Source organism: Acartia tonsa, chromosome 5 (assembly GCF_053477335.1).
Source record: "Acartia tonsa isolate MP-2025a chromosome 5, ASM5347733v1, whole genome shotgun sequence".
Taxonomy (NCBI): Eukaryota; Metazoa; Arthropoda; class Copepoda; order Calanoida; family Acartiidae; genus Acartia; species Acartia tonsa.
This window is the reverse complement of record NC_137264.1, coordinates 14,504,359-14,519,626: the sequence shown is the minus strand read 5'-3', so window position 1 is coordinate 14,519,626 and position 15,268 is coordinate 14,504,359. Positions and strand designations below refer to the sequence as shown.

The window sequence follows — 15,268 nt, the reverse complement described above, 5'->3', positions numbered from 1 at the left end:
ACAGTTCCATATTAATACAGGGTGTTCATTTTAATTTTTGGATAAGACACTATGGACTAAAATTTGATGGACAATCCCCATTACGATAAACAACAGTACCTATTCTGTACATCAAAATTATGTGTTGAATAGTTTGGACACTGCTAGTTTGTATAAATTAATTTCTAAATTGATAAAAGTATCTAAAGTTTTAAGCCAACAAATGAAAGCATGTGTTTATGTGGGTCTCCCATTTGGTTGGAAGAAACCGAGTTCAAGTCCCTATGTAGACTATGCACTTGTTTGACAAACGCTCTCGCAATTTGTCAAATTGTAATCACACAACCTTCCCTGAGATGCCCTAAGGTTGTAATGGGGGAGATATGTAGAAAAGTTAGGATTCTACTTATCAAGCAAATCATATCATGCTTTCCCTCATCCATGCTCCTCATTCGGATGAGAGTGCCATTAATTAGGGTAGCTTAATATGGAACACCTGCCAAAACTCTAGGCCAGGGTGATGTAATCAATAATTGAATAGCTTCCATGAGAATTGGGGTCAGCTTATAACGTATCATAGAATACAGCCAGCTGTGCGCGAAGCTTACCAATCTACGATTTGCCAAAGGCTTCTCATCTCCAATCTCCGTTTGCATCTGAATCCTAACTTTAGAGAATCAGGGCTACAAACAACATCAACAACATCTACCTGTAAAACCTTTTTGACACAATAGCTGAGATCTTAAGGGATAAGACAATGAACAATGAATTTATATACATCCCCAATGATGATAAACAAAAGATACTACTATTTTTTTAACCAACCAAGAACGTTCAAAGTTTTGTTTCAACGAAGTTCAATAAAATGGATTTTTTCAATAATAACTCAAAAAATAATTCAAAAGTAAGGTGTCAAATTAAAGATCTTACCTACTATTTTTGTACATTAAATTACTTCAAAAATAAGATGTCTACAAAAAAAAGATTGAATATCTAAATTATATGGATCATTTTACATCTACTTATTACTAAAAGCACCGACTAGCTATTTAAAAAATCACAAAAGTTAGGACACATTCTTTAACAACAAAGAGATAAAGAAATTCCCAAACTTTTTTTGCAACACACTGTAATTAATTGTAAACCATATTAAACAATTGTAAAACAGTTTAACCTCCAAGGAATAAAGCCAAATTTAAATTTAATGGTTTGTTTCTGGATAGTATATGATGAAACACATTATATTTCACTAGCGGCTTCGCACCTAGCCTCTAGGGGCTTCGCTCTTAGAAGTAATGGGGAGTCAACCCTCATAAATAGAAATATTTAAAAAAGTTATTCTTTGTTTAATTACTCTGTGGTAAAATTAAACCCAGGTTGTGCATTGTATGCACAAAAAAAATCATTTTGTAAAACTTAAACCCAGGTTGTTTGCCATATACACAAAATTTCAATTTTTAAAAATTAAACCCAGGTTGTTCGCATACACAAAAATTAAAATCTGTAAAAAAAAAATAATTTTATTTTTTTTTTGGGGAGGGAGATGGTTGTTCCACCTCAATTACTGGTTTTTGTTTACATAAAAAAAAAAATTTAAAATTTTGGAAATTAGGATTTTTTATTTTTGGAGGGATTGGGGTGTCCTACCCCCCAATAAAATAGCTTAAAACCACCAGAGGAACAGTAGGTTTATTCCCTGAAGAGTAGAGCCCAATCGGTTCAGCGGTTACTGAGATTTTCCAAAAAATGTAAATATTTTTTTTTTGGGGGGGGGGTGAGTTTTTTTAGTTTTGGGGGGGTTGGGTGGGTCCCAGAAAAATATCTTAAAATTATCACAGGACCAGTAAGTATATTCCCTGAAGAGTAGAGCCCAATCGGTTCAGCGGTTACTAAGATCTTAAGCTTCAGACGGACAGACATCAAGCTACTTTGTATTATAGATATTATAGGCTGCACTATAGCCTCTAGGGCTTTAGTCTTTCTAAGACCAAATTTTGTAATAGAAAGGAGGGATTGGTCGATAGACTAAAATGATACAGGTAACCAAAGTTTTCTAATAACAATATCTTATTTGTTGGATTCAAACTTTAGGAAATACAGTTTTGAGTGGATTTTTAAACTTTCAAATTTTTTTCGCCAATAAGTTTTATTTGATTATTGTAATTAGGAGTACATCAATTTAACATTTCTTGTCTTATCCCTTAAGATTTCTAATTATCAAACTAATCATGAACAATTTAAATCTAAATCTGGGTGAATTATATTTGTAAAAAATCTAAATCATACAAATTTTGTTGTCATAGATTATCTAAAAGTAAATTGAAGGTTTTTCCATTCATGAGATCTTATTTGACAAAGCAGTTGTTTAGCTGTTTTGGAAAGTTCCTTCAAAGTGCCCAGTCGTGCATGTTTCGGTATGTATTTCTTGTATTCCCTGGCAAGTTCGAACTCATTAATCCCTTTTCCTTACACCAGATTTCCTTAGAGAATGAGTGTGTTACGCGGCATTCCTAACTATCTCCGCGCGGCGCGTGGCTTGTAAACGGACAAAAGAAACGCGCACTTTTCCTTTGATTAGTCCCACGTGAGGAGCTACGTGAATGAAAATAATGTATTGCTTGAATATACATGTGCTCTGATGTGTGGAATGTCTCAAATAAGCCTTCCTGCTTAGTTTGACATCATATGTGGTAAGAATTTATCTTTTAATTCTTGAAAATAAGCGTAGAATGGTACAATTTTATGAAGAAATTTAAATCATTAATTTTTCAACAAATAGACCATTTAACTGCTAAGTTTTATCATACGAATATTTTCCTTTATTTTATTGATCATTTGAATCTAAAATTATCAATTTCTGATGCGATTTAATATGTTTCGTGCCAATTTAAAGTTTTTTAGAAATTTTATATTTTTAATTAAATTGAAATCACGCAACCTCGATCTTACAAAAATAATAACCATTAATTTTATGTAATTAATTCTTATATTTTTGTTTTAGACTTACTGTTTTCATGGTAATAAATACACATTCGTAAACTTCACTATGTTGGTCATTCGGAGGGCTTGGAGATAAGATTTCGAGAACGGCTAGGCATTGCGTTCCGAAACAATGAAAACAAGACAGAACAGATGCGGCTAAGAACAATCTGTGAAGTTTTGTGAATGTGTTGGTTGTGATACCTTAACACACATTATTATAGTCGTAATCAGTACAGTTAACTTTAGTGACAATTATGGGTCCTAAAAAGAATAAAGGTGAACAATTGAGTAAGCGGCTGCGTCCAGCCGTTGATGCCCTAACCAGTGAGCTAAATAGAGTGATGAAGTTGGTCAGTGATACTTCAGAACTTAATGTTAGACATCTCACTAAGGAATCAATCCTTGTCCATGACAAGTTCGAGACATTCGACAGCATCATGGTTGGTTTTAGCAAGCTTGGTTTGAGAATCCAAGAGCTTGATGAGTTTAGTGACATTTATTCTGATATAGTTACTGTGCAAAAAGACTATAGTGCCTTGAAAGATGCTCTTGATGCTATAGAAGAGCTTAGTGACATTCAAAGTGTTGTTGATGTTGTTGGTGATAATTTGCCTAACCATCAGGCTGAACTTTATGATCGATGTTTGAAGATTGTGAAAGTTATTAAAGGGCCATATTTTCCCTTGCCTGATGCAATTATAAACACTTTGTCTGCATTGATGAAAAAATTGGCTGAGGTTAAGCTTGAACCTGTGAAGCCACCCACGACGACAGCGGGTGCCTCGACAGCATCGCCATTTGTGTCACCGTTTGGCACACCACAGTTCGCCGCCGGTTCTATGTTCACGCCAGGATATATGAATCGTGTCGACGAACGTCTTCTTCCATCTTTCGACGGCCTGGAAGCATCCTACGTAAGTTTTAAAGACACTTTTAAAAAGCTTACTGTAGGACAAGACCCGTCGTATTTACAGTTATTGTTGAGCAGTGAGAAGGTCTGTAGAAATAAAGAGCTGAGACTCCAATTAACTCAGATTCAATCGCATGAATCTCAGTGGGCTTACCTTGACGCGCGTTTCAAGTCAAAGACACGTCAGATGCTCTGCCTTTTCAACCAATGGGAGAAGAAGTCTAAACCGTCGGACTCCAACCAGATTGTGACTGTGTTAGCAGAGTTTGGTGGTGCAGTTAGCCAGCTGGAGCAGCTGACTAAAGATGATGAAGATGATGAGGTCACCACCAGCCAGTGGTTGACCGTGATACTTCTTGAGATGTTATCCAAGAAGTTGCCACGTGATTTTCAAGATAAGCTCAATTTATCATTGGGCTCGATGGATGTCCCAAACGTCCCAAAGCTGTTAAAGATTATTGAAGAACAGCGGGGCGCCATTTTAATGAGGTGTTCGACTGATATGGACACCCCCTCTAAGAAGAAAGGTAACCCTGCGACAGCCGCCACCGCCGTAGGTAAACCTGGTAAATCTAAGATGAAGCAGTCATGTTTTGTTAATGGCTGTAATGAGATGCACTTACTTTACAAGTGCCCAAAATTTCATGACCTGTCAGTGCCAGACAGGAAGAGTATTGTGGAGAGTGCTGGATGCTGTTGGATTTGTTTGCAGAAAGGGCATAAATCTGTGGATTGCCCAAAGGCAGATGTAATAGGCGGCTGCAAAGTGGACAATTGTGGTCAGGCCCATAACAACCTTGTGCATGAGAGTGTTGATATGGCTGCCGCCGTCTATGAAGTACATACTTCCCCTGAGGCGAACCTAATGTTAATGTTACAACAATTAGACGTCGTTGATTTTAATCGCCAGAAGGTCCCAGTGAACGCCATGTGGGACACCGGTTTAACTACCTCAATGGTAACCCAGTCACTTGTTAATAAACTTCAGTTACCTTTTACTGGACGTTCAGCAAGAATTTCTCTAGCTGACGGTGAAGTTAAATGTCTCCCGACGGTCAAGCTATGCTTAGTTGATCGACACAAGAAATATCACATGTTAGAACCTGTGGTAGTGCCTCTCATTGGTCCAAAAGAGGCGATCTGCTCCATGAATCCTGTGGAGGCAGCTGTTTTGTTTGATATGAAACCTGAAGATTTTACTTTGGTTAATGGGCAGGTTGATTTGCTCATTGGGCACCTCTGCCCGTCGATGTTTCCCTACTCTGAACGTTCAGTAGGAGAAACCATGCTTTACTCCAGCCTGTTTGGATCTGGATATTTTGCTGTTAGTGCTAATGGATTAGCAAAGAGTAGGTATGTTGTCTGCTCAGATTTCGAGTTGGAAAGTGAAGCTATAGGGTTTTTAAAACCAGAAAGCTCAGATGTTCAGCCGCAGCCGACTGTTGGTGCTGCTTGTGATGCTATTATTGAACCTGTTGGTTCTGCTTGTAACGCTGCTGATGAACCTTTTGGTTCTGCTAGTGCTGCAGCCGTTGACAACATGGCTACGGCGGGTGTTGCCGTGGTTATTACTGATAATGATGTTAGTTGTGCTGCAGTTATTCCTGATGATATTGGTGACGATACTGTCGCCGTTGATAACATTGTTACGGCGGGTGTTGAGCCGCTGAATGATTCGGTTCCAGCCGGACAAGAGCCGACGGGAGTTTCGGTTCCGGTTGGACAAGAGCCGATCAGAGTTTCGGTTCCAGCTGGACAAGAGCCGACGGGAGTTTCGGTTCCAGCTGGGCAAGAGCCGATAAGAAATTCGGTTCAGGCCGGACAAGAGCCGACGGGAGTTTCGGTTCCGGCCGGACAAAAGCCGGTAGATGATTCTAAGTTTTATAACAGCCACACTTTTATTACGTGCCCTGGTGGTGTTATGAATCAAGAATCGACTTGGTTGCTGCCAAGCTTGCCGCCCGACACAGGGTAAGAGGCCTGCAAATGGCGGGTGTTGCCGCCAGAAAGTCATTGAAATTTTTCAAACCACACATATCTAATCTACAACATAAACTATTTATGTGAAAATGATCTTTAAAGAAAGAATATTACAAGTTATATGTTGAGCTTGTAAAAGGAACCTAAATCGGTTCTGTAAAGAATAAGTATTCATTATTCAACTAATTTTATTGTTCATACCTAAGCACAAAAATTCTACAAAACTGTTTAGACTTTTATAGCAGATTTAAAAGATTTTGTTTCTTTAAGTATGATTTTGAAAAGCAAAAGTTCGTGTATATTAACTACCAAATAATTTTTGCAGAATAAAAATACCTCGAAAAAGTATTTTTTATGGTTCATGTTTACTTAAAAAATGTTATTTCTCAGGTTCTCATATGAAATAATGCATTAAAGTAAAGAACACAACATGTAATATTATTATGATAATGTTTAAAATATTCCTCATTATTATTTTAAAAGATTATCGCAAAAAATCAAGATATTTGTTTAAATTTGTAAGCAAATCAAAGATTTTCTTTCATTCCGGAGGCAGAGATTTTTAACAATTCATGTACAAAAGTTTTTCTTTCACTCCGGGAGCTGGGATTCCTATTAATCCACGCGTAAAGATTTTTTTTCTTCATTCCGAGAGCAGAGATTCGTAGTAATATACGTACCTAGCGATTTCGGACAATTTTAAACCTTGAGAAAATACTTTTAGCAATTATTTTCCTAGGTACATATATTTTTCGTTCATGTTTAAGCATTTATAATAATGAACACGATGTATGATATTATTAAAATATTGATTAATATTTTATCTGAATGTCACAGAATTAATTTAAGATAAACTATGCATATTTTAAATTAACTCTACCTTCATTTTTATCGCATATATTAAAATTGAAGCAGTATCCTTTTAAAAAAGAAGTGGGTAATTTCATCATTTCTTAAGATTTATAAGTAACGCAATTTTTGATACAATTTCGTTTAAACTTTCAAATCGATGCAAGATTTTTTTTATTTGAAATGCAAACTTAAGTTTTTTATACGTTTTCGCAAGTTTTTTCAATGATTTAAGTCTTTCCGGGACCAGGGATTTTTTCGCGGAAAATTTCCTAGGTGCCTATGCAGATATAAACATTTTTATCCTTATTGGATTGAAATTTGATATGATAAGAAATTAACAAAATGAGATTTTACATCATTTAAATATTTCTTTATGATTTATTACAATCACATAAATAATTTAATATTAAATGCATATTAAAATTATTACTATTTACCTTTGAACTGATGTACCTAAAGAAAAAATGCAGATTTTTTTCGCCGATGAATTAAGTAGATTCTTTGAGTATCGTAGAATTAAGCTTAATAAGACCGCTCTACGGTGTATCTTAGCTCTGTTTCCTCGGCCAGACATACCGCAGAACGGCAAAACTAAAGCATAAGATAATTTATTTTAGTTTCGATTGCTTTGATTGATGATTTAAAAGTTTCTTTGAATTATTTCATGATTCTTTTTATTTTAATTTGATTTAAACATCACTAATTATGTTTATTTTCAGTTGATGCAGCCCTGCGCCAGAAATCCTGTTGGAAATTATGCAGTATCAAAAGTTGTGATGGAAAGACATAACGTCCGACAGGATAGCTGGAACATGGCAATTATTTATATTTGATGGATTGTTAGTTTGTATCTTGAGGGATTCATTCTGACTGAGGCCCCAAATTGCCTTTAATTATGACTGTTTGAATATGTATAAGTTGCTTTCTTCTTAAAACAGAGAGAAATTGCAAATTCAGCATTTAGAGAAGTTCTTTTCTTATATTGAGCTTTTGTTTTATTTTGGTAAATTTAATTTGCATATTTCAATTGCAATTTTAATTTTACGCAATTTTGATTCACGAAGATTTAAAATTATGAAATTTTAATTTTCCGAAGTTTGATGATTTTTTTACAGTCATATTTTATTTAGATTTAAGTATCTATTTTATTAAAACATGTTTAGATTTAAGGATCTTACTTATCTTATCTGAAAAATGTTTAGATGTAAGCAAGTATTTTTCCGTCGGAGAAAAATTCTAATTATTGAGAAGTTTTTTATGCAATTTTACTTTTCTTTTCTAGCAAAAAGATTTAGTAGAAGAAATGTTATTATTTAATCTTTCTTTCTTTTGATGAAAAAAGTTTGAGTTGATTATTTAATTATCGATGCGATTTTTAGTATAAAAATCATTACCTATTTTATTATGTAGGTACTTAATTGAAGTTTAGGTACTATTGATTATTATTTCATGTATTCGCAATTACATGGTCTGTAATTCTAATTTTATTGAGATTATGAGGCCATGATATAATGAGATGTGTGAGTGGTAAATGTGCAATTCATGAATGTTGAATGCTTTTCCCATTCCTTATTCCTATCCTTATGTGGTAGTGGACTCGGTTTGAGTTATTGTGGTATTCGTAAGTTACCATAACCAATTTTAGGCCTTATGGCCATGACATTTTAAACTCTTGTGGTTTATGTGTTGTGAGATTGTGATTTCGTGGACACTGTCTGCACGCATATTGCAAAGATGAGGTATTGTGTTCGATTCCCAGTGAATAGACGGGTGTGTTTCGGTATGTATTTCTTGTATTCCCTGGCAAGTTCGAACTCATTAATCCCTTTTCCTTACACCAGATTTCCTTAGAGAATGAGTGTGTTACGCGGCATTCCTAACTATCTCCGCGCTGCGCGTGGCTTGTAAACGGACAAAAGAAACGCGCACTTTTCCTTTGATTAGTCCCACGTGAGGAGCTACGTGAATGAAAATAATGTATTGCTTGAATATACATGTGCTCTGATGTGTGGAATGTCTCAAATAAGCCTTCCTGCTTAGTTTGACATCATATGTGGTAAGAATTTATCTTTTAATTCTTGAAAATAAGCGTAGAATGGTACAATTTTATGAAGAAATTTAAATCATTAATTTTTCAACAAATAGACCATTTAACTGCTAAGTTTTATCATACGAATATTTTCCTTTATTTTATTGATCATTTGAATCTAAAATTATCAATTTCTGATGCGATTTAATATGTTTCGTGCCAATTTAAAGTTTTTTAGAAATTTTATATTTTTAATTAAATTGAAATCACGCAACCTCGATCTTACAAAAATAATAACCATTAATTTTATGTAATTAATTCTTATATTTTTGTTTTAGACTTACTGTTTTCATGGTAATAAATACACATTCGTAAACTTCACTATGTTGGTCATTCGGAGGGCTTGGAGATAAGATTTCGAGAACGGCTAGGCATTGCGTTCCGAAACAGTGCACTAAAATCCTCTTTGAAATTTTGATAATAAGAGTGGGTAAGGTAGCTTATCATTTGAATGTTTTCAATTTTTGGCCATGTTGGGTACTAAATAGCCAAGCACGGCTATACTAGTAAACACTGCAGGTATATCCCCTGCTACAATTTAGCATATAAAAATCTCTTTTTCTTAATTTTGATTTATTCTAAAATGAGGGAAATTTCATTGCTTGATAGGCACTTTGAGGGAAACTAAAGTTGTTTATTTTCTAAGATTCTTTGACAACTAAAACAGTTTTTTTAAATATGCAAATTAACCCTTTACGGTCGGGCCCCTTGCTGCACCTTAATCAGTCAGGGAGGGGGGGGGAGGGCGTTTAATGCCCCCCCCCTATTATCTCAGTTCCTATTAGAGCTAGAGGGCAATTTTTTTTGTGCAAGTCCCCTGTTTGATAATGAATTTCCGACCTTTTATAATTCTAAGTCAATTTTCGCTTCCTTCACCCTTCTATTTAACAACCTTTGTTTTTAGGTCTTTTTTTACTTAAAAATTTCAAACGGCTGTAATTTTCTTATTTTTGAAGCTAAAATTTGAAGTAAAAGATTTCTGGAGACCTGGAGGATCAGGACCTGCAAGATCATACCTGGAACCTAAAAGTGACTTGAACACCTGCATTTCATATAAGGATGTACTACTAAAAAATATTTTAGTATTTTGGTATGATAAAATGCTTTGTTTTAGTCAAAAAAATAATTTTGCTCTTTACCTGGATGACCCTGCCAGGTTTGCTGGCATCCTGTGCCCGCCAGGATGGAGATATTAAAAAAATTCCAACTCTCAGTTATGTGTCATACCCATACTTAAAAAGTCACGCAGTTTGGGCTCTTTATCTTTCACACACAGAAAATGAGATAGAAAAAACCGGAGGATTAAGCATTAAAAATAGTGCAACACTTAACTACCCCTTCCATATTCAAACAACCTAAGCGAAATTAAAATATACACCCAGTAGAAAATGTAAAGTGTATATACTATTGTAAAATTATACAGTCTGTTCGGGGTGCTATGCATATGTCAATATTAGTAGGTATAAGGCATTCCTTATATAAAAGTAACAGGATGTCTATCTGTCTGTCTAGGTATCTTTATGCTTATTGATATCCCATTAGTTTTTTAATTACATAGGCAAATTAAATACTGCTTCTAAAAGGTAAATTAATATTTGGATCAAAAAGTTAACTTGGTTTATACATTTAAGTAAATAATTCTTTTATAAATATTTGTAGCGCACAATAAAATAAATAAGTCTATGTCAATAATCTTTTAAATCCATGAAAGTGAACTATAATACCCTTACATAAATAGAGACACCAGTAAACTGATTATACTGCTGCATGTAACCTATATTAAGAGAACTTAAGGGATTAGACAATGGGTGATTAATTGATGTACATCCCCAATTTTTATCTATTAATGCAATTTATTCACCATTATTGTTTTTTTAAAGTTTGGACACTAGTTTTCAATTCAGAAAACGAAAAAAAGTGCTTATAAAACTTTGGATACCAGTATAATTTACAACCAATATCCCCTGCCTCCCTGCATATATCATTTTCAAGGGCATTATATATATATTATTTGAGGGAATAAAGGGTTGTAAACTGATTTCATTAAAAGCAGCCTAGGTTAAAACAAAAAGATCAAGACAATTTTATATACAAATATTTAAATAGATTTACAAATATTACATACATTTGATTAGAAGCAATATAAATGAACCTATAAATCTATCTACATTTCTATCTATTCTTTTTCTATTCAATCTATATATACATCTAAATATCCATCTATCTTTCCATCTTCTTATTAATCTTATTTATAAATCAATCTATATATCCAGCTATTTATTCATCTATCTATTCATCTATTTATCCATCTATCTATCCATCTATCTATTCATCTATCATATTTTAAAATAAGGGAGCCTTTTAATATGTATATAGGAAGGATCAAACCAATTTAAATTTACAAGGTTAATGAAATAGAATGTTGTCATCTATATCAAATAATATCATATCATTATGGATCAACAGACAATGGGCTATCTATCTATCAATCTATCTTTCTATCTATCTATCGATTTATCTATCTATGTACCTGGATTCATGGTGTCGCCATGTGATTTGTCCCCTAGCACTTCTATTATTGCATCTGAAAATAGTAATTCTAAATTATTAATTAGTTTCATATTGATTTAGAGGAAAATGCCCCCTTTCGAAGTCAACTGATCGAGTTCCAAATCAACTGAACAATAGTTTATTGGCTTTTTGAAATCGTTGAATAAGGGAGGGAGGGGACATTTGACTTTAAACTATATCCGGTACCCAAACTTTATAAACACTTTTTCTTAACCATGTTGTACAAGCTCTTAGTGTCCAAACTTTTCAACCAACAGGTTAATCATTAAGGTTGTATAAACATTTATGTCTTATCCCTTTATATCCCTGATTTCTTACGGAAATTGCAGTTACATAATTTTTAATTATATTTACTTGAGTAATGTTAAGGTGTGTTCTAACTTCCACCAAATATACAGGGATCTAAAGGGATAAGACAATAGCCGATAAATTTATGTTCGTCCCCAATGATGAAACACAAAATTAATACTGAAAATTAGTGGTTGAAACGTTTGATTACTTAATTTAATGAACAGACTCATTAAAATTTATAGTCTCGAAAGTTGTTAAGCCAATGAATAAGATAGTATTATTTTTAAACTTTAGGGACTAGTGTGATAAACAGCCCATTGATTCCCTTTGTCTTGAAGTCCTAACTATGCGTGGTAATGAATTGTGCCTGTTTATGGCTAAGACATCCCCCCTACATCAATTTATCGGTCATTATCTTTTAGAAACAGAAGGGTTTATTTTGTGAATCATAATTTGGGATATACATTCATTTACCGGCCATTGTCTTATCCCCTTACATACCCGAATGCGGAAGTGATAGGCCACTGTGAGAGATATAAGAGATGCCATGTTAGTAAAGATTATTCTCTACTAACATGAAATCTTAGGTTAGGTAACATCATGAAGGGAGGGAGGGGACATTGAACACTAAGTGTTACTAAACTTGACAATTTTATTAGTTTTAAGGTTTATTTGTTTTGAGTTATAAAAGAATTTTTCCATGTGAAGTTGACAATTATTGGTGAAAGACTTCAGACACTCTTACTTTGGTAGGGGGAAAAAGTGTCTCAAAAATCAGCAATGTGACGTCATAAAAATTAGGGATTATCTATCTCTTTTCTAGGTGGTTTCTTTCTTACTTATCCACTCATCTCCCTCATTTTCATGACGTCAAATGGCTGATTTTTGAGACACTTTGTCCCCCGTACCAAAGTAACAGTGTTTGAAGGTTCTCACCAACAATTTTCAACTTTACATGTAATAATTTGTTTATTAAATTTATTTGTTTATTAAATCATCTATTGTATTTTCCTTACGATCCCTGGTTAATAAGATACATATTACATATAGTACATTTTTAAATATTAGACAGATGAATATATAGAAATACTTCAAAATAGTATGGGTATAAAATTATAGGATCCCCCTTTACTCCCATTTTATATTTGTCAAGCCATTGAAAACTATATATACATTGTTATCTTTTAGTAGTCCCAAAGGCCATACAAATGACTAGAAACATTGAAAAAACAATTTTAATTGATAGAAAAAATGAAAACTAGATGACTTCCAAAAAAGGCATAAAAATACTTATTCAATACATGAATTACCTGCCAAAAAGGGTTTATAATATTATTTTCATGCTAGTTTTTCTATAAGAAATAAGCTTCAAGTTAAACCTATTATAGAAAAAAGAATTATTTAGAAGAGGATTTCTTAACTTTTTTTAGATTTTTTTTTTGCAGAGGACTAAAAATCAATTAAAAAAAAAAAAATTAATACAACCTTTTCGTAGGTATAACTTTTAGGTATGGTTAAATTGAACCTACCAATCAATAGTTTTAGTTCAAGTACGTAAAGCTTTTAGGTTTTTGAGTTCATATAGCTAAGTTTAACAACATAATTTAGTAATTTACAGTCCAATAACCTCTACCTTCCTTTCTTACAGCATACTATGATAGATGACTACTTTTGCACCACTTTTGATTCCTGTGATGTCATATAAATGAGGGAGATGAGAGGAGAAGTGGCAAAGAAAACCCCTAAAAAAGAGATGGTGAATCCTTCTTTTTTATTAATTGAAAGGAATCAAAAGCTTTGCAAAAGTGGTACAGATTGGGCTTCGTCTGATAGCTATGTATTACATTAATCATCATGCCAAGTTTGAAATCGATAGTCCAATTTTAACATGCCTAAATTAACTGTAATATAGGCCCATATTATTGAAAAACTTCGCTTTTAAAAAGTGTACAACCACTTTTGGGTTGCATAATATATTATAGCGAAAGAATTTTTAAAATATTCAATGAAAAACTTTAGTATTTTGAAAATACCAATAACCTATGCAAATATTTTCTATAGATAGAGTGTTTCCGTTAGTTTGTACATCGTACACTTTCCAAAAACTTTTATCGTTATATCTATTAGCTTAAACTTATTGGTTGAAATGTTTTGACATTTCCAGTTTACAACAATTGAAATCTATTAATATACCCAAAGATTTTAGGCTAATCCAACTAGAAAACAATTTTATAAAACTTTGGGTACCAGTGTAGTATATTGTGTTTAACCCTTACAGATCAGGGGTCATATTGACCCCCCCCCCCTTTCTACTTTTTTCAGTTGTGACTTCATGTCTTTTTAAGTTTAGTAATTATACGTCGGCAAGAGTAGATCTTATAAGGATATCTGGTCTGTGTCGGTCGTGGCGTCCGGTCAAAGTCGGTTAGGTGGCATCAAATTTAGAAAAAATTCTAAATAAATCTTAATTTCTTCATTTTGACTTTTGTGTATAAGATAGAAACCTAAAATTTCTTTTGGTGAATACTGGGATATCAATGAACATCTGAGAATAGTGGTGTTATGACCCTTTGATCGTTTGACCGCTTCCTGACCGATTTTATGTCCTTCTTTTAATATGTACTTATATCATGCATATCGTGGCTTCTATTACAGCTAGAGACCTAAAACATTTTGTGGTACATTCTTGAGTAATAATAAACTTCCGTGAGTACTAAGATCATGACCGTTTGACCACTCCTTGACCGATTTTTGACCGATTTTTTATTTCCTACCTGTAATTTTGCCGTTTGTAAGCTGCCAGCTGCCGAATTTCAAAACAGCTATAGACCAACCAAATTTTAGTCTTTTATTGTGATCAGAAACAGATAAAAATATTAATTGGCGCCGCCAACCGCCGTTTTACCGCCGTAACCGCCGAAAATGGCGGTTTCCACCTAAAATTTCGTGATCCTAGCTTTAAAATTGGCCGCTCTACAGCTGTTTTAATATTTAGCATCTGGCCGCTAAAAAGCGGCTAAGGAGCGGTCTGACCGCTATGACTTGAAAAAGTAATTTTCTCTAAATATGCACATGAACCACCAGAAAAAAATTGTATGTCTCTAACTGTAACAGGAGCAGAGATAGAGGGGGGGGGTCAAATAAGCCCCCTCCCCCCCCGATCTATTAAAGTAAGAATTGGGGCCCGATCTGTAAGGGTTAATAAAAGTAGTCATTGCTAAAATATTATCGACATATTATTCAATTGAAAAAAATAAGAAGGAAGGGGACATTGACTTTAAAATTTTTAAATTTTATGACCACATTATCTTGTTTGTTGGCTTAAAAACTTTTGGCACTATTTTAACAATTTTAATTGGTTGGTTCCAAAAATTTTATATAATCTAAAGACGAAGAAATTAAGGGTCTATTTTATATAAAACTTAATATTTGTCTTTACTGATGTCTTTCAGTAATGTATTAAGCTTCATTTTTATGAATGTTGTCATCCTTGTTGAAATAACCTATATTATCAAAATTGATCATTTTATCTACATTTTTCTAATAGAATTTGTCTATAATATGTGTATACATCCTTACGTTCTGACACTCTACAAGTGCTAATGTTCGGTTGT

At 33.6% G+C, this 15,268-nt stretch overlaps 2 protein-coding genes across 4 annotated transcripts in view; both read right to left on the bottom strand.

Annotated features, from left to right (window-relative positions):
* LOC145318833 (zwei Ig domain protein zig-8-like) overlaps window positions 1-15,268 on the bottom strand; it is an 80,610-nt gene that overhangs the window by 13,843 nt on the left and 51,499 nt on the right. For both annotated transcript variants that reach the window (XM_080160476.1, XM_080160477.1), the window contains one exon: window positions 11,323-11,376. In XM_080160476.1, the coding sequence (XP_080016602.1) occupies window positions 11,323-11,376 (54 nt within the window). The remainder of the gene's footprint in view (window positions 1-11,322; window positions 11,377-15,268) is intronic.
* Tudor-SN (Staphylococcal nuclease domain-containing protein 1) overlaps window positions 1-15,268 on the bottom strand; it is a 472,363-nt gene that overhangs the window by 451,682 nt on the left and 5,413 nt on the right. The gene's annotated exons all lie outside the window — the stretch shown is intronic.